Source organism: Primulina huaijiensis, chromosome 2, assembly GCF_012295235.1.
Source record: "Primulina huaijiensis isolate GDHJ02 chromosome 2, ASM1229523v2, whole genome shotgun sequence".
Classification (NCBI taxonomy): domain Eukaryota; kingdom Viridiplantae; phylum Streptophyta; class Magnoliopsida; order Lamiales; family Gesneriaceae; genus Primulina; species Primulina huaijiensis.
Window position 1 is genome coordinate 3,235,499 of NC_133307.1, and position 26,366 is coordinate 3,261,864.

The 26,366-nt window shown below is 32.7% G+C and overlaps 2 protein-coding genes across 3 annotated transcripts in view; both read right to left on the bottom strand.

Moving 5' to 3' along the window:
* LOC140964342 (geranylgeranyl transferase type-2 subunit beta 1-like) overlaps nucleotides 1-26,366 on the bottom strand; it is a 35,497-nt gene that overhangs the window by 8,224 nt on the left and 907 nt on the right. Inside the window, exon 1 of one of the 2 annotated variants that reach the window (XM_073424045.1) lies at nucleotides 2,900-2,915. The exons of the other annotated variant lie outside the window; for it this stretch is intronic. The gene's annotated coding sequence lies outside the window, so the exon portion shown is untranslated. Of the gene's footprint in view, nucleotides 1-2,899; nucleotides 2,916-26,366 lie in introns of those variants that run through there. 2 annotated transcript variants of the gene reach the window in all.
* On the bottom strand, nucleotides 450-3,082 carry LOC140964360 (zinc finger CCCH domain-containing protein 42). The gene is made up of 5 exons (XM_073424063.1): nucleotides 3,011-3,082; nucleotides 2,558-2,751; nucleotides 2,361-2,470; nucleotides 2,019-2,206; nucleotides 450-1,114 (listed from the first exon to the last, which is right to left on the bottom strand). Exons 2-5 carry the CDS (start codon nucleotides 2,728-2,730, stop codon nucleotides 647-649), a joined length of 939 nt encoding a protein of 312 aa, XP_073280164.1. The 5' UTR covers nucleotides 2,731-2,751; nucleotides 3,011-3,082; the 3' UTR covers nucleotides 450-646.

Here is a 26,366-nt window from a genome sequence, read left to right on the forward strand (position 1 = left end):
GGGAACTCCCACAAATTCTTAAACGAGTAGAGGTTTTTGTAATACATTTTACGGCGAAATAATTCTATGTCGGAAGATGCTAGTAACTAGCAGGTATAGATGTCACCTTGTCATGCAGTGGTAACATTTTTAGAAGTATTGTGGTCAGCTTGAGGCATGTTCATTATAATCCCCTGCAGTGGTTATAATAGGAGGGGAAATGTGTGAGATTTATGATATGTTCGTGTATCATCATCTTTCAACGTCGAATCAGGTCTTAAAATTGGTCAATCTACATGATTGTGTGGCTTCTGGGAGGTTTTGATCTCAGTGCATAAAAAATTGTGAATCAACACGTAATAAAAAATGAAACTTTCGAAGGCATCGATTAGCAATTATATATGTTGTCTTCTCATACTGGTTCAGCAGAGGATCTTCATGCATTCCATCAATCAATTCGAACGAAGAAATATAGCTCTTAAATGGAGATTTCTGTTACTATTTACACAAAAATGTAAAATAGGAATAGGAATATCACGAACTGACATAAGATTCGAGACAAACTTTAAGATATCTATGTTCCGATTGAAGTACAAAATACAATCCTAGAACATGAAATCCAGGACGCTAGAAACTGAACCCATAATTCCAGAACGAGTTCTCTTCATCAACGAGATCTAGGTTCCTCCTCATCCCTCCTATGACGATAGCGAGTTACATCTCTATCACCAATTGACCTTCTGTCCCGTTCCATGCCATTGTGCTCTTCTCTGCGATGGGATTCAGACTCATATTTCTTCGATCTCTTATCATTCCTATCATTGTGTTCGTCCCTGGTCATCGGCCTTTTATCAATATTTAGGCTACGGTGTTCATTCTTCTGTCTTGTTTCATTCTCTCTCCGTTCATCCACATATCTTCTTCCGAAATCCTTTGCATTTGTTCCAGTGCCTTTGTAAGACATTTCTCGGTCTGTATCATGGCTTTTTGGTCGAGAGTTCGGCGAATCTTTGTTACTTCTGTGCCCTTCTCCCCGAAGGGCGGATCTATCACCCTTTCCCAAACCCTCAAACTTATCGTGGCCCCGTTTTGAATGTCTATCCTCCTCAGCACCCCAGCCTGTATTTGCAGCTCGCTGAATTATTTAAATAAAAAGGGAGTTATTAAAAGATCATGACTCTGAATCCAGTGCAACTTTAAAATGCATCAGATATCATGCAGACCATAGCAAGAAAATATCCATCTACCGATGATAAAAAAAAAAAAGAAAGAAAATATCCATCTCGATAAAACACTCGGAAGTCCTAAATGAAACGGCACAATGCTTTTCAGTCAGAGGCCAACCAAGAATCTAGTAGAGGATGACCTGATACATTGGAGGAGAAACGGGAGATTGATGGGATCTGCCCTTGGCTTTAGGCAAGTAAACAAAACAATACGATACAAAATAACCAATCAAACAGCAAGAGGTGTGCATCAACTCAAGGATGAGGAGAAAAATATAAAACTACTTTCTTTTAGAGGCACCAAGAGTAGGGTAAGCACCCAAATATAAATACGTAAAAGATGCACGGTGGCAAACATATGGAACTCTCAAGTAACTGACTAGCTGAGACAAGCTTTTTAGGAATATCAAAAATGCAATCAGCTTGTTTATTCATGTGTTGAATCAATAAAATCCAACATATGCCCTTAGTTATGTGAGTGTTAGACGTAGTAAAAATGTAAGTTAAATCCCTTTCTAGAAATATAACAGCAACCATATTAACATTCAGCAAGTAAAAAAGATTAAATTATAGCCTGTTGCTGTATTCAATCAGTGAATATTTACATTAAAAAAAATCAGTTAATATTTCCAGTCACGAGAATCATAAAATGCCATAAATAAGTGGAGGAATAAACATAATAAATTGCATTCCATTAAAAAGAGAGAGCACGGAAAAAATGAAAAAAAAACTAAAGCAGCTTTTTTTAAAAAAAAATTCCAGGGTATGAACATAGAAAGCAAATCAGTTATTCGAGAAATTCTTCAAACTCACTTGCTCATCATGAGAAAATTTACAGCTATCTCCATACTTGCATTCTCCTTTCTGAAAAGCACGGCATACACCTCGTTCCTCCCGCTTCTGCTGCCTGGTTTCCTCATCCTCTTCCTCAAGTTTTTTGTATTTAGTCACATGATCAACTCTCACTGTTCGACCCAAAATTTGAGCTCCATTTAGATTATCTACAAGTGACAAAAAAATCAACAAGAGGTTGAAAAATATGTTAATCCTAATATTAAAATAGATTTATTCAGCAAAGGAACGGACCTACAAGAAGATTTGTACTCAGATGTTATTCCTAATATTAAAATAGATTTATTCAGGAAAGGAACAGACCTACAGCAAGATTTGTACTTCTTTGATCCTCATAGGCAAGAAAAGCAAACCCTTTGGATTTTCCAGTGCATTTGTCTCTGACTAAGTTAACATCAACAATCTCCCCATACCTACATTATCAAATTAACTATGTAAACCGTTTCTTGGCAGCAATTGTGAAGAAATATTTTAAGATAAAGAGCAAGAAGTGAACAAACTGTGCAAAGACAGCAAGGAGATCCCCTTCAGTTAGATCAAATGGGAGGCCGCCAATATAAACATAAGCAGAGTCTTTATATTTAGCATGCCAAGAGGCCCCTTCCGAGATGCCAAGACTTGCTTCCTTCTGGTTGATATTCTGAATTCGTTTCACCAATGTCAAAGGGTTCATTGAAGATATTTCCCTAAAAAACTAAACAATATATATATATAAGTAATCAGAATCTTGCTATCTTTTTTAAAAAAAATTCAGACAACCAATCCAAGGCAGAAACTAAAAGATTTCATTCACAACTACAGAAGCTTAGGAGCAACAAATCATAGGACTTGCAAGAAATTACCAGATGAGAGGAGGTTCCGGAGGCGGTAGTCGCGGCGGTGGCGGTGGCGGTGGCGGCGTTCAAAGCCTAGGCAAGAGGAGAAACAGATTGTAGAAAAATTGCGGGCCGTACCTTTCACAAGACGTGTAGTTTTTCAGGTTTTTTCGATTGAAAAGTTAGGGTTAGGACAATGTGCAAGACAACGCCGATGGGAGTTTTCTGTGTCTGGTTGATCGCTGATTGGGTGTTAGTTCAGGCCCAATATCAGTTTTTGCAAGAAAGCCCAACACAAATAAAATCNTATGATGTGTAACTCGCCTATTGGATGTACCCTCCCCGATGATGATGATGATGATAATGATGATAATAGAAATTAAGAAAATTATTATTCTACTCTAGTCTATATCAAATATATATTTTAAAAATTAGCCTTTCATTAAAGATTACATAATATAATCCTTTATAATTTAATAATCTAATTGATGAAACCAATTGGATTTCAAATCTCGACACAGAAAAAAATCCATAAATTCTATCTAATTTCAAGAAATCACTCAAATAATGATCAGAATTGCGGAAGCGTACCAGAATCCATGATTTGTAGACGATTATTGGAAATGATCTTCAATCTTGCAGTTTTTTTCCAAAACCAGAGAGTTCTGTTGATGGGAAACAAAACAATATGTCGTACTGCAAAATTGGGATCATAACCTCATTTTATAATTAAACAAATTTCACTATTTCTAATTTGGCCTCTCAACAAACCAGAAATATCATATATGGTATCCACAGTTCCACACAATAATATCATGACAAGTTAGACATTAAGTCAATTCTTATTCTAAATTAGACCATATCAATTAATGACTTATTTAATTGATGGCATTAAACATTTATAATTACAATTATGGCCCTTAAAATTCTAACAATCTCCCACTGGCCATATGTGTAAACTTATAAATGTGTTAAACTTAACGAGCTCAAAACTTTTGGCATCACATCCATGGGACTTCTTAAACAATCTCGTCCATTAATTATATCGACATAAGATCAATGCAGTCTTTGTTGTATCTATCACAAGTGAACCATCAATGGTCACACATATCAATACAATCAAATGACATAGATCAATCATGAATGTGTGGCATGAAAATTATATGCAAGGTAATCTATTCATGTCAATTTTCAACTGGTCTTTCTTTACCAAAGTGAGATCAAAACCTTAATTTCAGTTAGAAAAAGTGTAAAGTAAACAATGAACTTTATTTCTGATCAGAAAATATCCAAATATATAAATTTGAACAACAGAACCAAACATAAAATGTATAGTACAAACTCCCACTAGATCTAGACTTCATCAAACTGAATAACACCCAAATGAATAGTGTGCTCATGGAAAACATTGGGTGGCAAACCCTTCGTAAAAGGATCTGCTATCATGGAGTTTGTGCCTATGTATTCTATCAAAATCTGTCCACTTTGTACTCTTTCTTTCACAACAAGGAACTTGATGTCAATGTGCTTCGATTTTGTCGAGCTCCTATTATTGTTGAAATATAATACAGTTGATCTATTGTCACAAAACAATTTCAATGGTCTTTCAACCTCTTCTAGAATACGCAGCCAGGTGACAAAATTCTTCAGCCATATTGCATGATTAGATGCCTCGTAACATGCTATAAATTCAGCCCCCATGGTGGAAGAAGCTGTTAGTGCTTGTTTGGCACTTCTCCAAGAGATAGCTCTGCCAGCCAATAGAAATACATAGCCTGAAGTGGATCTCATGCTATCTTGGCATCCCGCGAAATCGGAGTCCGAATATCCCATGATCTCAAGATTATTCGACCTCTTATATGTGAGCATATAATCACAAGTTCTCTTTAGATATCTCATTACTCTTTTGGCTGCTTTCCAGTGATCCATTCTTGGGTTGCTTAAATATCTGCCCAACACTCCAACAATTTACGCAATATCTGGACGCGTACAAACTTGAGCATACACAAGACTTCCTACAGCCGAAACATAGGGAATCTTTTGCATTTCGTGAATCTAGAGGCTTCCGTTAGGGCACTGTTTAAGACTAAATTTGTCTCCTTTAACGACCGGGGTATTACCTGGCTTACAATCTTGCATGCCAAATCTTTTAAGTACCTTATCGATATAGCTCTTTTGCGAAAATCCAAGAATACCTCAAGAACGATCTCGATGTATTTGGATTCCTAGTACAAATGAGGCATTACCAAGATCTTTCATTTCAAAATATCTAGATAGAAATTTCTTAGTATCGTTCAACATGCCTATATCGTTTGTGGCAAGCAAAATGTCATCCACATATAAAACCAGGAATATATGTTTACTCCCACTGAACTTATGATAGACACAATCATCTAATACATTTACCTCAAAACCAAATGAGATAATTATTTGATGAAACTTGTGGTACCATTGACGAGAAGCTTGCTTTAACCCATAGATGGACTTCTTAAGTTTCCAAACCATATTATTTGGATTTCCAAATACAAAGTGTTTTGGTCGAACCATATAGATTGTTTCCTCAATGTCTCCATTGAGAAAAGCTGTCTTGACATCTATCTGATGGAGTTCCATATCAAGCTGTGCGATAAGTGCCATGATGGTCCTAAAAGAGTCCTTCGATGAAACTGGAGAGAAGGTCTCCTTAAAGTCAATCCCATACTTTTGAGTATAGCCTTTAGCTACAAGACGTGCTTTGTACCTTTCCACATTACCTTTTGAATCCCGTTTGGTTTTGAAAATCCACTTACAACCAATGGGTTTCACACCTTCTGGTAACGGGACAAGTTCTCAAACTTTATTGTCTTGGATTTACTTATACTCCTCACTCATTGCCTCAGCCCACTTTTGAGAATTTGAATCTTGCATGGCTTGACGAACATCGATTGGATCATCCTCCGCCATACCATCATTTTCCTCATGTTCTTGGAGTAGCACTATGTAATCATCCGGAATAGCGCTCTTCCTTTCTCTAGTGGACCTCCGTAAAGACACTTGTTCTTCAGACGCTGGTTCTTGAGGTTGTTGAGTTTGTTCGATTGGAACTTGATTGACAATGTTTTATTGTTCTTGTATCATATCCTGATCAATGACATGAATACATTCCTGAACATTATCAGTATCAGTCATAGGAATATGAACCATTTCCTATTGAAGAGTATTTGGATCAAATTCCTCCTCGAAGACAAAGTCTATTATTTTATTCTTCCCCCCAAACTCAATATCCTCAAAAAATACTGCAGTTCCCGTCTCAAATATTTTCTTTTTTTGGGATCATAAAATTTATAGCCACGTGATCGCTCAAAATACCCAATAAAGTAGCTACTGACTGTTCTGGAGTCTAGTTTCTTTCCATATGGTCGATATGGTCTAGCCTCAGCTGGACATCCCCAAATATGAAAATATTTTAGACTTGGCTTTCACCCTGTCCAAAGCTCACAAGGTGTTTTAATAGTTGCTTTAGTTGGTACTCTATTTAGAATGTAAGCTGCTGTTTTTAATGCTTTGATAAGTATGGTTTTTACGTGTTTTACTGCATTAGTTTTGTGTGTGTTTGCATTGTGCATGCGTACATTTCATTTACATTTTTTTCGTTTTAGAGTAAGCATATGCATGTGATCATGTCTCACTAGGGCGTGGTGAAATTGCAGGAAAAATGACCGGAAAACTGAAATCGGAGCAAAATGTGCAAGAATGGACAGAAAGACTGGCGCCCGAGCGGCAGAAATTTACCGCTCGGGCGCGAGAAATGATTCACGCAGCCAATTTCCAGAAAGTGTCGTGCTCGGGCGGTAATATTTTACTGCCCGGGCGCAAGAATTGCCTTCCGAAGAAGAAACATACAGAATACTTGGCGCTCGGGCGGTAATATTATACCGCTCGAGCGTGATTGCCGCACTACCCAAGTAGATTACAGAGGATGTGGTGCTCGAGCGGTAATATTCGACCGCCCGAGTGCCACCTATTTTTGGGAAGATTTCTTGTCCGATTCCTTACCTTATTTTGATGATATGGATGATATGAAGAGGTTGAGGGGACGATTTTAAAGGGATTCAGACATAATTCATCAGCCACCACAAGCCTTGGAGAGGATTTTTTGCGCTTGGAGTTGAGAGTCGAAGATTTTCCGAGCGTCGTTCCTCGCACTTTCGTCACGAATAGTATTTCTAATATAGTTTTTTTATCATTTAAACATTGTTGTGTTTATTTCTATCATGAATTCTAGTAGCTAAACCAAAATATTTGTTGGGATTTAAGGGGATCCTACCCCAAACTTTGATTTACTTAATTTATATTTCGATTGTTGCTTTGTTCTTGAATGTGCTATTGTTTTTCATTGTGTTGTTAGAGCGTAGCTAACTTTAACAACGGTTTTTTATTGCGAGTGAGTTCGAGAGAATAGCTTGTGATAGGAACGAGTAGCATAGTCCGTGGATCTATAATTTACATAGATATATGAAATTGGACACACACCGATAGTCATAGTCCGGTAGGGCGAAAACTAGGGGATTTCATAGATCGACATGCGATTCACTCTTGATAAATAATTAAAGATATTTAATTATTTCACTGAGTAGAATTAGTTTGGCATAGCTCGAGAGAATGTGTTCAATTGAGTAGGAAATCTTGTCGGAAGCATACAATCACTATCGAACAAATTAATTAATTAATGAGGGGTAGGTGAACCGATATTCCCAAAAAATTCATTTCTCATTGAATTTTAATCAACCATTTTAGATATTATATTTCATAATTCAATTCTTGAATCTTTTTATTTGCATATTTATTTGAGCATAGTAGTATTAAAACAATCATCCAAATTTCGTTACTAAAGATTTAATAACTGAAAATAATAATTGTCAAATACAGTTTTCAGCGGAACGATACTCGTACTCACGTACATTATACTATTACTTGACATCGTGCACTTGCGATTAGTTTTTGAGCATTTTTAACCATATTTTTATTAAAGATTCCACAGTGCAAGTTTTGCTCGATCATGCTTCTCCCCAGAGTGACTCTGGTAAGGTTGAATTACTAATCATACTCCTTACCATATCCTTAAGAGTCCTATTTCGTCGTTCAACTACAAAATTCATGCTTGGTGAGCCTGTCATGGTGTACTGCGGGACGATTCCACATTCCTCTAGCTATTGAGCAAAAGTTATTGGACGTTGTTCCCCTGAACCGTCATTTCTACAGTAGTATTCACCACCACGATCAGACAGAGATGTCAATGAGGTGGGTATGGGGCGGGTATGGCTAAACCCAAGATTCGTCCCATGAAGAAAACTCGGACCCATTACCCGCCCCACCCCGATTAAATATTCTTCGAACCCTCCCCACCCCGTATACGAAATGGGGCCGGGTAGACCCGCCAGACCCATGAGACCCGAATTTTTTTATATGAAAACAGTAATCTTCTTATCATATGATTGAATTATGAAACAAACAAGCCTCTAAATATAACACAATAGAAAACTAATTCATATCTTTGACCACACTTAATAATAACAAACAAAGTATTTTCATAACATAATGAATTACATAAAAAAAGAGTTACTAGCTCTCCAAAAAAAAGTCTTGACATCCCCAAAAATAAGTCATAACAGAATTTAAACAGATCAATATAAAATCAGCGAGTAAGCATGATTTCAGACACATTCTTCGGGATCATCTTCTTCTTCATCAAGAATGGTGGGACAAGTTGGTAATTACTTGAAGAATTACCTAAGAAATTTAAGAGAGAAAGTACACTGAAAATATAAAACTGTAATTTAAAACCGTAAAAAATGTAATTTAAAGAGAAAAAGTACAGTAACAAAATTAAAATGAAAGTACAATAACAAAATAACCTTCCACCTCCCCTAACAACCATCTTCGTGAGCACATCAATGCCTCCAAAGTCGTTGGATTAAGCCTACTACGATGAGGACCAACTATTCTTCCACTATTGCAAAAGTAGATTCAGATACAACAGTTGACACAGGAATATCTAAAATATCCTTTGCCATTTTCTGTAAATTTGGATATTGACCTCATTCGTCTTCCACAAACTAAGAATATCAAAATGTTGAGTTCGTGGCAAGACAATTTCTTCCAAATACATATCCAACTCGGTTAGGGATTTTGACGCAGCTTGGCTTGAACTTGAAGCCACAAATTTATCATACATATCTAAAATATTAATATTAGATGCATCAATATTAAAAACAGACGAAGTCCCATCAATCTCTGAACCACCACTATTTTCCAATGATTTTTTTTGTCTTGGATTGGTAATCTACCAATAAATCACAACAATTTTGTCGAACTTCATCAATTTTAGATTGTGATATTTCATCATAAATTAGGGGAAAATAAAATTCAACAAGCTTCATCTTATATCTAGGATCCAATACAGTAGCAACCCCCATCATAATATGACAATTATCCCAATATATATCAAATTTATCATTTATATCCACATATATGGGGCGGGTATGGGGCGGGTATTATAGAACCCATGACCAGCCCCATACCTTGATGAGTCTGAAAAATTGGACCCGAGACCCACCCCATGACCCATTTAGTATGCCCAAACCCGCCCCAAACGGGGCAGGTCCATTGCGGGTCTGGGTAAAACCCTGACCCATTGACATCTCTACGATCAGATCTAACTTTCTTAATTCTTTTGTCGAGTTGATTCTCGATTTCAGTCTTGAATGACTTGAAAACGTCCAATGTCTATTATTTTTCATGAATAAGTATCAGATATGCATATCTAGAGTAATCATCAATGAATGATACAAAATATTGTTGACCATTCAAAGAAGGTGTTGAAAATGGTCCACAAATATCAGTATGTATCAATTCCAATATTTCGGTGGCTCTATATGCACCTTCTTTCTTTTGGTATGTTTGCATTTGATGCATTCAACACAATTATTTAAATCTGTAAAATCAATGGAGTTCAAAATTCCATCTGATACAAGCCGTTCAACTCTATTTCTAGAGATGTGTCCTAATCGCTTGTGCCATAATGCATCAGAATTGTCATTATTAAACTTACGCTTAGTACCACATGATTCCACATTTAGGGTTTCAATAGAAAAAGCGTTTGTATCAAGCATAAATAGACGTTCATAAATTATAAGTGAACTAGTTCCAACAACGTTCGAATTAATAGATAACCTAAACATATTGTTTCCAACTAGCAACAGAAATTAAATTCCGTCTAAACAACGGTACAACAAAAGTATCTATTAAGTCCAAATAATAACCAGTACTTAACAACAATCTAAAATGCCCTATGGCTTCCACTTCGACCGACTTGCCATCACCTACATAAATGCATCTTTCAGCATCATTTGGCTTTTGGCAGCTCAGGCAACCCTGCATTGAAACACTTATATTAGTAGTAGCACTGAAATCTAACCACCAAGTGTTTCTTGGTACTGAAGCTAAATTTACTTCAGAACATACCAAACTTGAAAATGTACTTTTCTTTGCACGCCATGCATGGTACTTAGGACAATCTTTCTAGACATGATCATCCTTATCACAGAAGAAATAACATTTCTTGTCCTTATCTTGCTTGTTCTTCTTTGCATATGGACCTTTAACAGCCTCATTCATTCTTTTCTTGCCCTTATCTTTAGAGGTGCTTGCATAATGGGCACTTTCAGTCTTGTCTTGCTTCAATCTCTCTTCCTTTTTAACACAATAAGAAATGAGCTCATTAAGAGACCATTTCTCCTTTTGAACATAATGGACACTTTTAGTCTTGTCTTGTTTCCTTCTTATCGCTTTTGGCAAAGCGCTTCTTAATTTCATCGAGATATTCTTTAGCTTTGGTGACCTTGTCGGACACCGCACCTCTAAAAGCCTCAGGTATACCGCATTTGATGATCATAAGACTCATGCGGTTAGAGCGATCCCACCTCTCACATATAGCCCTCTGTTCAGAGGAACTAGAATCTGTAAGAGCGATAGGTTGCTCTGTCCTGATCGCAAGATCTAGATCCATGCAGCCAAGAACAATAAGAATGTTCTCCTTCCAATCCTTAAAATTTGTCCCATTAAGGATCGACACTGAACTTAGATTAGCATATATAGTAGCAACTTTTGCTGAAAAGAGAACATAATAATAACAACATAAATAACATGCACATCTCAAACAAATTAAAATAAATGGCAAATCCCATCTCAAGATACCTAGTGCAGTATCAATATTAAATCTTTGGACAATAATATTATATGCAAGTGGTTTCAAATGCTCAGAATCGGTGGAGACCCAATCACCATTGGATTGGGCATGAAGAATAATTAATTATCAAATCCACATAATCCATCCGAAATTAATTTGGAAGGGGAATAAAAAAAAACGAAAAAAAGGACAAAACATTGTTTAGCCCACAAGATTACGGCAGATTAAACATAATTTTTTAAACAACAAAAATTTATAATCTTAATATTCTAATCAGCCGATGAACAATCATGGATATTACAAAAAAACTTCTAAAAAATTTCAAAGGCAAAATAGTTTCTTAAGAATTTGGAATAGAGTGCTAACGGATCGTGTGCTCGGCACCTTAGGGATGCTTTAAACACAATAAATCAATGAGCTGTAATAGCTCGTGTTCTAAGAATGTATACATCGATTAATTAGATCAAGTTTGGTATTAAACCAAGCGGAAAACACTTGAAATAATCCTTCGTTAAGAAAACTGATATGTTTTATATAATGTGCAACTGAATAACTGAATTTAAGGGAAAAGAAGTTAGAGCTTATAGCAGTTCAGTTATGGACAGAACTGAACTGATATCAACTGAACTGATCAAATCAATTAAGAACAAAACAAGCAGTTAAACAGTTAAAAGACACAGGATATGTTTATGGATGTTCGGACACTTCAACTGCTCCTACGTCACCCCTTCTACCTCCACGGGTAGGATACACTAGAAGACTTAGATTTATACAACACCTTGTACAAATCCTACACAGCTTAGGACTTACCCACTGCCTAACTGAACTCCTAGTCAAGACTGAAGGCAGCACCTCCAGCTAACACTTGTTTAACGTCTGTGTGTCAAAGACTACATACACAAGTTTATTGTCTTTGTGCAAGACTGTAATTTGGATGGTGGTGTGTGCGTGTGTGTGAGAACTGAACAATGAACACTGCCAAAAAGTGTTCTCACACACTGAGGGAAATAAACTTCTAATCTAAGCTGATATAACTTTGAAGTGTTCTCTCACAACTGTGCGTAATGCTTCTTGTAAGCTGATATGCAATATGCGTGCCCTATCTTCTTTTCTTGTGTTCTTTCTTGTAGCCACACTATGTATATTTCGTTGTTGTTGAGTCTTCACTGATCTTCTATTTATAGGTGCGAAGCTTGATCGTACAGTGATACTCAATTATTGTATCCGTTGCATTTTGAATTTGTTCTTTGGAATCCATTCCGGAGCTTTTGACTTTAAGCTTCTGATGCAATGTTCATGATTGTACTGTGATAGTACAATTGCTTTTGTACCTTTGCGCACAGCTGTAATCCATTAAGTAAGCTTGTCGTGATCTGTAACTAATTTCTCCTAACTGAAGTTCTGAACTGGTCTTGTTGCGGTGAGGTGAAATCAGTTGATTCTTCAGCTTAACTGATTTCACTGAATCAGTTGAACCGGTCAGCTGGACTCTTTATCAGTTGAACTGCTCTTACGATTCATCAGTTTAGCTGGTCAGTTCGTGCGATCAGTTAGCGATTTTAGTTAGCATCTCGATCGCTTCGGTTTTGACTATTTCAGCTGCTGCGCACTAAAGGTGGATTATTAGAAACAAAATAATAAGTTTTGTTAACATCAAAATTAAACAAAGATTGCGAACTTGAAAAGTTCCAACAATCTCCCCCTTTTTGATGCTCACAAAACTTGAACAGTTAAAGCGATAAAAACTTAAAACAGATAAAAAAAATTTCAGTTTGAGGGATGACATAGTTAAAATCAGTTTTAAAAAAAACATTCCCCCTCAAAAACTGAATTTAAAAGTGGGTTGAAAATATTTTAAAGACATTTTTCAGTTCGAGGGAAAAGAAAACTCCCCCTCAAGAACTGAATAAAAAACTCCCCTTTAAAAATATAATCAGTCACGCGAATTTAAAATATTTTCAGCAGCATTTATCATTCAAGCAGTTAAGGTTACAAAAAACTGGAAATATTAGTTCAGTTATATTTAAACTAACTGGATAACACGATGTTTATTTAATCAAATAAGCTTCCCTTGTATTATAATGAAGCGCATCAGTTATGTAAGGGAAAAATGCTATTACACTTAGCTGAATTTTAAACAACATCAGTTCTCAATCAGTTTACACATAGTAGAACTAAATGTACCAACTACTGGTCGCCTTGAATGCTTGATATACTGCATAGTCTTGAATTTCTTTGCCAGATGAACAACTAGCTTCTATGAGCTTGACTTCTGTGCTGGCTAACTGGTCTAGCTGATGCAAATTGGACTCAACTGATTGCTGAACCGCATTGATCATCTCTTCTGATCTGATATGGCAATGAAGCGGCGGCACTTCTGATGATTAAGCTCCACTTAACTCATCAGTTTCAGCTGGTAGTTGGGTTTCGTCTGCAGATCAGTTGGACTGGTAGATGGGCAACTGAAGTCTTGTCTACAGATCAGTTTTGCTGAGCTGCTGTCAGTTGAACTCAAAACCCTGCAAGATGCTCAAACAGCAAAATTACGGAGTCGAGTGAAGTGGCTACGATGTTACATGCAGAGCCAATCCACTCTTCTCCAACAAACGCATGATATATAAAATTTTTAAAAGGGTTTCGAAAACCATTTTAAATACCATCTTAAAATACATTTTAAGATATCAATTTTCAAATGTCCTTCTTAGAACACCAAGCTCTGATACCAATTGACGGATCGTGTGCTCGGCACCTTAGGGATGCTTTAAACACAATAAATCAATGAGCTGCAATAGCTCGTGTTCTAAGAATGTATACATCGATTAATTAGATCAAGTTTGGTATTAAACCAAGCGGAAAACACTTGAAATAATCCTTCGTTAAGAAAACTGATATGTTTTATATAATGTGCAACTGAATAACTGAATTTACAGGAAAATAAGTTAGAGCTTATAGCAGTTCAGTTATGGACAGAACTGAACTGATATCAACTGAACTGATCAAATCAATTAAGAACAAAACAAGCAGTTAAACAGTTAAAAGACACAGGATATGTTTATGGATGTTCGGAGACTTCAACTGCTTCTACGTCACCCCTTCTACCTCCACGGGTAGGATACACTAGAAGACTTAGATTTATACAACACCTTGTACAAATCCTACACAGCTTAGGACTTACCCACTGCCTAACTGAACTCTTAGTCTAGACTGAAGGCAGCACTTTCCAGCCAACATTTGTTTAACGTCTGTGTGTCAAAGACTACATACACAAGTTTATTGTCTTTGTGCAAGACTGTAATTTGGACGGGGGTGTGTGCGTGTGAGAACTGAACAATGAACACTGCCAAAAATTGTTCTCACACACTGAGGGAAATAAGCTTCTAATCTAAGCTGATATAACTTTGAAGTGTTCCCTCACATCTGGGCGTAATGCTTCTTGTAAGCTGATATGCAATATGCGTGCCCTTTCTTATTTTCTTGTGTTCTCTCTTGTAGCCACACTGTGTATATTTCGTTGTTGTTGAGTCTTCACTGATCTTCTATTTATAGGGGCGAAGCTTGATCGTACAGTGATACTCAATTATTGTATCCGTTGCATTTTGAATTTGTTCTTTGGAATCCATTCCGGAGCTTTTGGCTTTAAGCTTCTAATGCAACGTTCATGATTGTACTGTGATAGTATAGTTGCTTTTGTACCTTTGCGCACAGCTGTAATCCATTAAGTAAGCTTGTCGTGATCTGTAACTCATTTCCCCTAACTGAAGTTCTGAACTGGTCTTGTTGCGGTGAGGTGAAATCAGTTGTTTCTTCAGCTTAACTGATTTCACTGAATCAGTTGAACTGGTCAGCTGGACTCTTTATCAGTTGAACTGCTCTTACGATTCATCAGTTTAGCTGGTCAGTTCGTGCGATCAGTTAGCGATTTCAGTTAGCTTCTCGATCGCTTCAGTTTCGACTATTTCAGCTGCTGCGCACTAAAGATGGATTATTAGAAACAAAATAACAAGTTTTGTTAACATCAAAATTAAGCAAAGATTGCGAACTTGAAAAGTTCCAACAAGTGTTTTGATACTAATTGATGAAACCAATTGGATTTCAAATCTCGACACAGAAATAAATCCATAAATTTTATCCAATTCTCAAGAAATCACTCAAATAATAATTAGAATTGCGGAAGTGTACCGGAATCCATGATTTGTAGACGATTATTGGAAATGATCTTTAATCTTGCAGTTTTCTTCCAAAACCAGAGAGTTCTGTTGATGGAAAACAAAACAATACGTCGTACTGCAAAATTGGGACCATAACATCATTTTATAATTAAACAAATTTCACTATTTCTAATTTGGCCCCTCAACAAACCAGAAATATCATATATGATATACATACAATAATATCATGACAATTAAGAAATTAAGTCAATTCTTATTCTAAATTAGACCACATCAATTAATGACTTATTTAATTGATGACATTAAACATTTATAATTACAATTATGGCCCTTAAAATTCTAACATAAAATGCCCTTTTAAATCTTTTTCCCCATCTCAATAAAAAGAAGTTGATATTTACATTCTATTTTGTGTTATCTACACTCCATTTCATGTATAAAAATATGTGTCAAATTTATTTGTAAATGGAGTATAAATAACAAAAAAATAGAGTGTAAGTATCAGCTCCCCTGAAAAATTACTAAAAATGAAATAATATTCATTTTTAAAAATAATTTAATAAACTTATTTAATTATGTACTGTTTTCTTTTCTTTAACATTAATAATACTTATGAAAAGTAAACAATAGATTGATAATTATAATAATGATAATAAGTTTAAATTTAAGAAATAAATTAACATTAATAATATTAATCATAAAAAAATAATAAAAAGGTTATTTTGTTAATATGATGAAAGCTAGCAATGAATAAAAACATTAATATATTTATAATAAAAAAACATGGATGTCTAGATATTTATTTGTATTGTACTTTTTGATTTATAAATTGCAATTGTGTGTTAAAAAATAAATTAACAAAAAGTAAAGTACAACTAGGATGACATTAATGGAGAAGTAAGTAATATAATGATGAGATTTGATATCATGGATTGTTGATGTTATTATATGTGCATTATTTAATTAATATTATTATTTACATATATCATTTGATTCTTATATATATATTGTTTAAGGAAAATTGAAAACATTTGTGGCCAACTCGATAGGCATGGGATTTAATCCCGTGGGGTGGAGGATGGAGATTTTTCGATTATGCTAAAACTGTAAAAAATTCGAAAGTTACAATATTAACACTGAAATTTGATAACATAAAATATTGAAATCCAACATAATCGGAACCAAGATTAAAATTCTCCAACGTAATTTAATATGAAATTTTTGGGTTGAAACTCATATTTATGAAAAGATTTCCCTACGTACGGTCAGGAAAGAGATTAGTCACATTTATCGATAATTATCGGTATTTTTAGGGTCGGTTATAATATTTTAATTTCATGAGCTTACATACCCGAACTCTTAAATATAATTTGATCTTTTCACATATATAGATTTTTATTTACTAATTTTTTTACAATTTTGTTTAGCTTGTTGATTTTTTATTATTATTATTATTTTTTTGTGATTTTTTTACTTATATTGACATTTGAGAATAGGGGAGACTAGCCGATCGAGCTAGAAAAAAATTGATTTTTTCCATTTCTTTTTATAAACAGACCTCCAAATAATACCCTGAAACCATGTTTGATTCTTTAGTTTCTCTAGTATTGCAAAATATACGTAAGATGCGCAATTACATGCCCTCCGCTCTAAACCCTATACTCAAAGCACATACGCAAAGAATATCTACAGTTTCCGTTTTATTTAAAAATACCATCTGAGGCTTGGAATACAAATTGTACAAATTGAATCTGATACGTGGCATTGTTTTACCAAATGTTTCCTTAGTGGCTTTCGCACACATGGAGATTATTGGTTTCCATCCTATATACCATATTCGATTTACTGAACTAATAAAAGGAGGTATTTAATTTCCAGAATAAGAATGAATATAAGGTTCATCTATGGCAATTTTACAAAACATAAAAGGAATTACAAAAGATATACCAGAGAAATTAAACAACAGAGGATTTCCCGAAGACAACTTCAGAAACATAAATTCATAAAAATCACCCATGAACGCCTTAAACGCCATCTCTCGGCTAAGCAGGCTGAAGGGCTACAACATGAATTTATGCCTCTTAATTAACTTCGAACCTTGTGTTTACTATTTCCTGGTTCGTCTTTAAACCTTATGTCCAACCATTAACCCTTATATTACATCGAATTCCAAAATTTAAATGAAATCTTTTATCATTTCAATTTAATTCCAAGTTACAAATAAATAAAGATCATGGTTTAGTAATGAGATGATTTAACACAAATGTTTTAGCCTGTCATTCAGGCTAATATATGAAATATAAATATTAAAACAATAAATAAAAACAGAAAATAAAAACAGTAAACTTACAGAATTGTAATCAGAAGAAGCTAACTTGATTGAATAAGTGGAAGCTTTTATTAAGAAGGGTTGTTTACAAAAGAGGAATAGAGGGGAGCAAACTCGACCGTGTCCTTCTAAGAACACAGAACTAACCTATAAATAGATGGAAGTGCCAGACATGAAACCCCGGATTCCAACTAAAAATATAAACAGTAAATGCTTTATTAAAGCAAATAGTAACATGATTAAAAAAGTCAAAAAGTAAAAGTGATAGACCACCCACTTTTGTCATGATTTCATGGCACGTCTGAGATTCCATCTTTGAGGTGATATGTCACCATCCACTGGAGGATCAAAGATGAATATCCTAATCATCTTTAATATTATCTTTTAATGAATTTTTGAGATTTTCAAAAATATCATTGATCTGCGAAAATTGAGGAATATCATCCTCTGGATCTTGAGCATCCTGCATTTGCATTAGATGAATAAATTGATTTTCACTTGATTCAGAAGCCATAGATTTATCCGATTTGGAATCTGAACATCCAATATTCTTGTAGAGATCTTTCTTCATCTCTTCAATGTAGATATCTACCATTTTCTCTTTGGAGTAAATTTCTGAATATTTTTGAGTCAAAATTTTAAATGGACTCATTGCATCTTGTTCTTTTTCTTGTTGATGCAGTAGATCTTTCTGATAAGAAGAAATTTTTTCCTCCATTTGTATAAGNAAATGATTTTTTAATTCTTGGAGAAACATTTAACCAAGTATTCATTGGTTTTATAAAAACCTCAGGCAAAATTTTTGCTGATGGACCAAATATTTTCCATCAAATAAAAAACCAATTAGGAATTGGATAATGGAAAACATTTTCACATATTTTCAAAAACCATGTATGTTTTCTTTTTTCATTTTCATAGAATAGAGTTTTATTAAAACTCTCAATGNGCATTAGATGAATAAATTGATTTTCACTTGATTCAGAAGCCATAGATTTATCCGATTTTGAATCTGAACATCCAATATTCTTGTAGAGATCTTTCTTCATCTCTTCAATGTAGATTTCTACCATTTTCTCTTTGGAGTAAATTTCTGAATATTTTTGAGTCAAGATTTTAAATGGACTCATTGCATCTTTTTCTTTTTCTTGTTGATGCAGTAGATCTTTCTGATAGGAAGAGATTTTTTCCTCCATTTGTATAAGAATATCATGGCCATAGATTTTTCCAGTTTCTGGATCTTCACGTAATAATTTGTCCCAAAATTTGGTAGAGCTGACTCTCCATAGGCAGGGAATACCTTCATCAGTATAACCACACTCTGGTTGCCATTTCCAGATCCATGGAATTCCAAATTCCATAAAGAACAGACATAAAGTCTTTCCGTCAATCCAATGCTCAGCAAATGATTTTTTAATTCTTGGAGAAACATTTAACCAAGTATTCATTGGTTTTATAAAAACCTCAGGCAAAATTTTTGCTGATGGACCAAATATTTTCCACCAAATAAAAAACCAATTAGGAATTGGATAATGGAAAACATTTTCACATATTTTCAAAAACCATGTATGTTTTCTTTTTTCATTTTCATAAAATAGAGTTTTATTAAAACTCTCAATATAATCCCAAAAATTGAATTTAAAACTCATTTTATGAGTCTCGGAATAAAATTCTTTTTCAAATAATGGAGATATACCCCATTCTTCAATAGATATGATCTTTTTGATAATGAACTTGGAGAAGTTATAACTTCCTTTCTGCTGAGTATTACTGAAAAAGTGAGTTATATCAACACTTTTTGTGGATAACAGAAGATTTTCATAAAATCCTCTTTGCTTATAAGCACCATATACATATGATGTATTGGTTAAGTATCTTTCCATGATAGTCCATGGAGTTTTTTCCCATTGGGTATCTTTTTCTTCTATAAGAAGAATTAATTCTCTATGTTTTGTCTCTGTATAAAGAGCTGAATCATTGTCATCATCTGTAATGATTTTAGCATATGATGCTGAAGCTTGAGAATCAGTATTACTTTTCTGTTTTTGTTTCAAGAATTCTTGAAACTCATTGTATAACTCTGTATTTGGCTCAGTATTACTGGCTGATGAACTAGATAAGTTCTGGGCTATTAACCTCTGTTTTCCATGTTGTGCAATAATATTAGGGGGTTTTCCCCTACCACCTCGCCCTCTATAAGAGGACTCTCCTCGACCTCGAGAATACATATCTGTAAATGAAGACATTAAGATAAATATTCACGAGTTAGAAAATCAGGTAGGTGATTATCCTCACCTTTTTTGTGAATAATTTCAAAATCAAAAGGGGCTAAATGAGCCTGCCATCTTGCAAACATTTGCTTAGACACATCATGTTTAAAATCTTTATTAAACATAAATTTTGCTGATTTGCAATCTGTTTTTATAATAAACTTTTGATTATATAAATCATCTTGAAATTTTAAAATACATCTAACAATAGCTAAGATTTCTTTGGCTACTGTAGAATAATTCTTTTGGGCGTTATTCCATTTTCCAGAATAAAAACGAATCAGATATTCCTGTTTAGTTTGGGGATCTTTTTGTTTCAAAATTCCACCAAAACCTATTTCAGAAGCATCTGTTTCAACAATTTTATCCCATTGGGGATTTGCTAACATAAGACAAGGAAGATTTTTAACTTTTTCTTTTATAATCTGAACAACTTTAGTATGATTATCTGTCCAGGGTAAAGGATTTTTCTTAAGTCTATCATATAAGATAGCAAAATCTTTAGTAAGATTTTGAATATAAGGAGAAATATAATTTAAACTTCCTAGAAATCTTTGTAACTGAGTTTTATCAGTTATTATATCAGGAAATTTTGATCCAAACTCTATACTTCTTTGAATAGGAATAATTTTCCCTTTTCCAATCATATGACCTAAAAATCTAATATAAGTTTGAAATAAAACCATTTTAGATTTTGAAATAACAAGACCATTTTGTATAACAATATGTTTAAACATTTCTAAGTGTTTAAAATGAGATTCAATATCCTTAGAGAATATTAAAATATCATCAATATAAACAATTATAAAATTGCTATACTGATAAAAAATATCATTCATAATTTGTTGAAATTCTGAAGGGGCATTTTTAAGTCCAAATGGCATTACTGTCCATTCATAATGTCCTATAGGAACATTAAAAGCAGTTTTATATTTATCAGATTCTTTAACTTGAATCTGCCAAAATCCTGATTTTAAATCAAATTTTGAAAATATGATGGCATTGACTAATCTATCTAATAAATCTTTTTTATTTGAAATAGGATGCCTAATCCATTTTAAAACCTTATTTAAGGGTTTATAGTTTATTACTAATCTAGGTACTCCTCTTTCTTGCTCAGAATGTTTATTAACATAGAAAGCAGTACATGACCAAGGAGATTGAGAAGGTGTTATTAAACCTTTTTCTAATAAAGAATGAATTTCTTTCTTACATAACTCTAAATATTCAGAGTTCATTTGACAAGGTCTAGCCTTGGTAGGAATATTAATTTCCTTAAAATCTTCTTCATATGGAAGAGAGATTATATGTTTCTTTCTATTCCAAAAAGCATTTGGAAGATCATTACATATTTCTAAAGAAAATTTATTATAAATAAATTTAATCTTATCCTGTAATTTAGGATTTTTTAATGTATCATCTATAGTTAGAATTTTAACTTCTTCTTTTAAAGAATTAATTTGAAAAGTTTTTCTATCAATCTTTTCTTGTAATTCATTAAGAATTCTATGAACAGGTTTAGTTATAAACTGAAAAGAAATAGGATTACCTTGATAAGTTCCTATGATACCTGTTTCATCAACATGCTTTAAAGGATATATTTGATAAATAAAAGGTAAACCAAGTATTAATTGGCTAGAAATATCCTTTGCTAATAAAAAACTGGTTTGAATACAGTTTTTATCTTTGCAAATATAAGCTTTAGGTAATTTATAATTTATTTCTAAAGGTTCTCCTCCTGCATGAGAGAGAGAATGAGTAGTTTTATGAAAATATTTTGTAGGAATTAATCCTTCCTGTATAACATTCAAATCTGCACCACTATCTATCATAGCAATGAAATTCTTTTTATAAGAATTATCAATTAACAAAGTAATATTTGTATACCATTTTTGAGATATAATCATACTTAAAACAGATAAATGATTATCATCATTAAATGAAATATTTTGATTATTATCAATAATATCAGATTCTTCTTTGTTATTTTCAATAACAGAGATACGATAACTCAAATGAGTATTATTCTGATGTAAAATTTTTATTTGTTCTTTAAGATTATTAATCTCTTTTACCAAATCTTGTATAGTAACAGGATTCTGTTTACTATATTTTTGTTGTAAAATATTTTTTACTTCTTGCATAGAATAAGCTTGTTCTTGTTTAACAATTATATTATTTCCACTACTTGTTGAAGCAGTGTTTTCCATTTGATCTATGATAGTAGATTTTAATATTGGATCCTTAATCATTTTAAGGAATTCTAAAAGATTATTATTAGTTAAAACATTAATATTTAAATCTTTAAATTGAGACATAAGTTTATAAAACTCATCATTTTTATTATCAATATCACTTAAATTATTGATACAAGATTCTCCTTGTATACAATTATCACATTCTTCTTGATCTGAAGAACTGTAATCATTATCTAAAATTTCTTCTGAATTATAAGATTCTAAACTATTATCAGATTCACTATCTGAATTCTGATTAGAATCCATTATTATTTTATTGATTTTATCTTTAAGATTTTCATCAATATCTAAATTATTAATTTTGTTTTTAGCCCAACATTGATTAGCATAATGTCCTGGCTTTTTACATTTTCTACAAATAATTATTTTATTTTTAGCTTTATAATTTTCAGCTTTCCGTAATTCACGGCTTTCTTTTCTTTTCTTCTTTCTATCTTTTTGTCTATCAGACAAATGTCTTTTCTTCCTATAAGGTCTTTCGTCTTTATCTATTATTTTCTTTTTACCTTTATTAGGTAGGTCCATACCAAATTGATCACAAAATTTACCTAATTGTTTTCTCTCAAGTAAATTCTGTCTTTTAATTTGATTATTTAATTTTAATTCATTACAGAGAGCTAAACCCTCTTGGATACAAATACTTATTAATTTTCCATAAGTATAACTATCATAAGAAATATTTATATCATCCTTTCTTAAGACTTTTCTAATTCTTTCTGCAAAGAGAAAGGGTAAACCATCTATAAATTTGGCTTTCCAAAGACTATTATTACAGTCTGGTATCTCATAAATTCGAGATAAAAAAGTATCTTTATACCATCTAAAATCAGTAAGTGTTTTACATTTTAGATTACTTAATAAAGTACGAATTTGTTCACTATTATCAGTGTATCTACCAGTAAAATGTTCAATCATTGTTGTTATTAATGAATAAACAACATTCTCTACTTGAATATTATCTTCAATTTTTATTGAATTGAAAATATCATTTTTCTGAAATTCATTTAAATAATTATCCCACCAACCTTTAAGTTGGCCAGTGAATCCTGCTATAATCATTCTAGCAATATTTTTTTCAGTATTACCTGAAGTTTTACACACAGTACTATACATAAGCATTCTGTGAGCAGTATTATAAATTTGTTTATCACTAACTCCATCAATATTCCATTCATATATACTTTTCCCATTATAACTATTAGAGAAAATATATTCTTGTTCTTCAACAAGAACATCCATGGGAGTAGGTCTATCATAATAATATTTAGTTTGGGTAGGTTTATCTGCCCATTTTATTTTATTAATTTCTTCATCAGAATGATTAACAATCTCTTCATTAAGAGTATTTAAATTAAGATTTTTAAATTTTTCTTCTAATAATTTTTCTAAATCAGAAACAGAAGATTTAAATTTAAAATCTTTAATTTCTGGAGGGGATTTAATAGAAGAACTAGCAATAGAAACAATATTAGTTTCTGGTTCTTTTATATGAACATCTGGTTTAATTTTATTAATAGCTAAAATAATTTTATCAATACGATCTTTAAGAGAAACGATCTCTTCTCCTATTATCGTAAGATATAAATTTGTGTAATTCTGTTTTTCAATTATTTGATTAATATGTTTAACAGTTATTTGTAACATATCATTTTCAAATAATCTTGAAAAAGCAGTAAAATTCAAAACTTTATTATTCTTTTCTATAATAAAAGATTGTTGAGGAGGATAAACAGATTTTTGAATCTGTCCTGAAGGAAATTTATAATTTCGTTCAAGAATAGAAATATAATCTATAATAAATGTTTTAAAAAACCAAGGAACAAAATGAATTAATCTATTTTGATTTTCACAGTATTTATAAAATTCTGCGACAATATATTCAAATTCTTCTTCAGAGAAACTTTTAAAATACCAATCTCTGAAAGATTTCCATTTGGGTAAATAAAATTCTGCATTGATCTTTGCTCTAGCAAAAGATCCTTTAGTAAAATCAATTTTTGGTTTATTATCCATTAAATAGTAAAATTCATTTCTGAAATAGTATCAGTTTCTTTAACTTTTTGAAAGTTACCTTGATGTACAATATTATTTTGATTAATAATTAAATCTTCTGCTGAAGATTCTACTTCTTCTCGTATTTGAGAAGTTGAAGCTCTAGAAGTTTGTGGAATATCCACCATATAATCTAGAGGTGAAATAAAAGAATGACTAGATCTTGACCTAGCATAAACAGAAGAGGGTAATAATCTTCTTTGTTCATTATTAAACTCTATTTGAACAGATCCTTCATTATTTTGAATAACTTGCTGTAAATCCCTATTTATTATAGGATTTCTGGGAACAGCTTGTTCAATTATCCAGTTTTCTGGAAATTCTATTTCTTCCCATTTTATAGATCTACGGGTTGTAATATTAGATCTATTAAAATTAGTTTCTATTAGAATAGTTTCATTTAATTTTTTATCGATTCTTTTACACATATGATTCAGTGTAAACAATGGTTTATAATAGATACGATAACAGATACATATAACTTCTGTACCAGGAGTATAATTATAACCATGAGTTTTAACATTTAATGTTAAAGAGTCTAAGATATTTATATCAGACAAAGATAAAGAAAAATTTGGATAAACATCAAAATATACTGGACCATGAGCCAGACTAGATTGAATTATTCCCATAAGGGACTGTTTCCAATTCAAATTTCTACCATCTCTTAAAGCTGCTATGAAGCTTTCTGGTAAACCTTCTAAAGTTAAAGGTCTAAAAGCAATTTGTATTAAACCTATATGAATAAATCTGTAATTTTTCCTATAAGGTAAAATATCTTTATTATTCAATAGTCGAATAACTATTTCTTCATTATGAAGAGGTACTGATGATTCTGTAGTTTTTACTACCTGTTTTAAAACAATTTTTTCAAATGTTCCTAATTTATAGATCATTTTAGATTCTATCTTAGGAATTGTCCATTTATTTAATAAATCTAAATTTTCAGGTAGATCATATTCTTCATTTAAACTGTTTTTAACAGTTTCTTTCATACTGAAAATATTCATTTGAATAAACAATGTTAAATCATCAACCAAAACTATTTCCATGGCTCTGATACCATCTGAGGCTTGGAATACAAATTGTACAAATTGAATCTGATACGTGGCATTGTTTTACCAAATGTTTCCTTAGTGGCTTTCGCACACATGGAGATTATTGGTTTCCATCCTATATACCATATTCGATTTACTGAACTAATAAAAGGAGGTATTTAATTTCCAGAATAAGAATGAATATAAGGTTCATCTATGGCAATTTTACTAAACATAAAAGGAATTATAAAAGATTATTATTATATTATATATGGTGTATTAATATATAGAATTATCCAAGTCTTTATATTCTAGTAGTCTACAAGTCAAGTGACCGATACCGATGTATATTTTCTCTCATCATTCCCATGAATCTGTAATATGTTTAAAAATCAGAGATAATACATTAAATGGTCTCTGTATAGTTAGGGTTCATTCTCGATTCAAGTCTCTCAATTTTTACAACCGTTTGATGGATCATGGGATGAGATGATGAATGATGCATGATATATTGATAATATAATGATTTATAACTCTGATCATATGTAAAAGTTGAATCAAATGTTGGAAACAAAGGTGTGTAACCCCTTCCATCACACAAAATGGTGCTTGAGTTGATTGGTCCTTGCATTAATTGCAGTTTTCTGGTTGAATGTTTTTCTGCTCTTTTCAACAGATGGTGCTTTTATGAGAAGTATTCCTTCTACCGTTGTTACCACAACCACTAGAACCATTATTACCAACACTTCTGGGTGGTTCTATGATGTTTACATGTGGTGTTCAAAGGGTGCATTAACGATATTGGTGTTTTTCAGCATGTTGCTAAATTCTGAGTTCTGATGGGATGTATTTGTCTTGCATTTTAAGTATGTGTAAGGTCCCATTGCCAAACAATTTTGTACGTCATTATTGGCAAATTTTCAGAGTTAAAAGCATTTTTCCCTGGCATTACTCACTGATAAGCTATGAGAGATTTTGGCAGTCCAACTTCAACAGTTTTATTGGCCTATTGTGTTTGGGTGATGTTTCATATACTGCTTTGTTATCTTTAATATCTGTGTGCTTTTTTGAGCTTGCTATATATTATTCGTGGTTTGATAGGACTTTCTGTTGAATTAGTTACAATTTTGTATTATTCTTATTTCCAGTATTGTT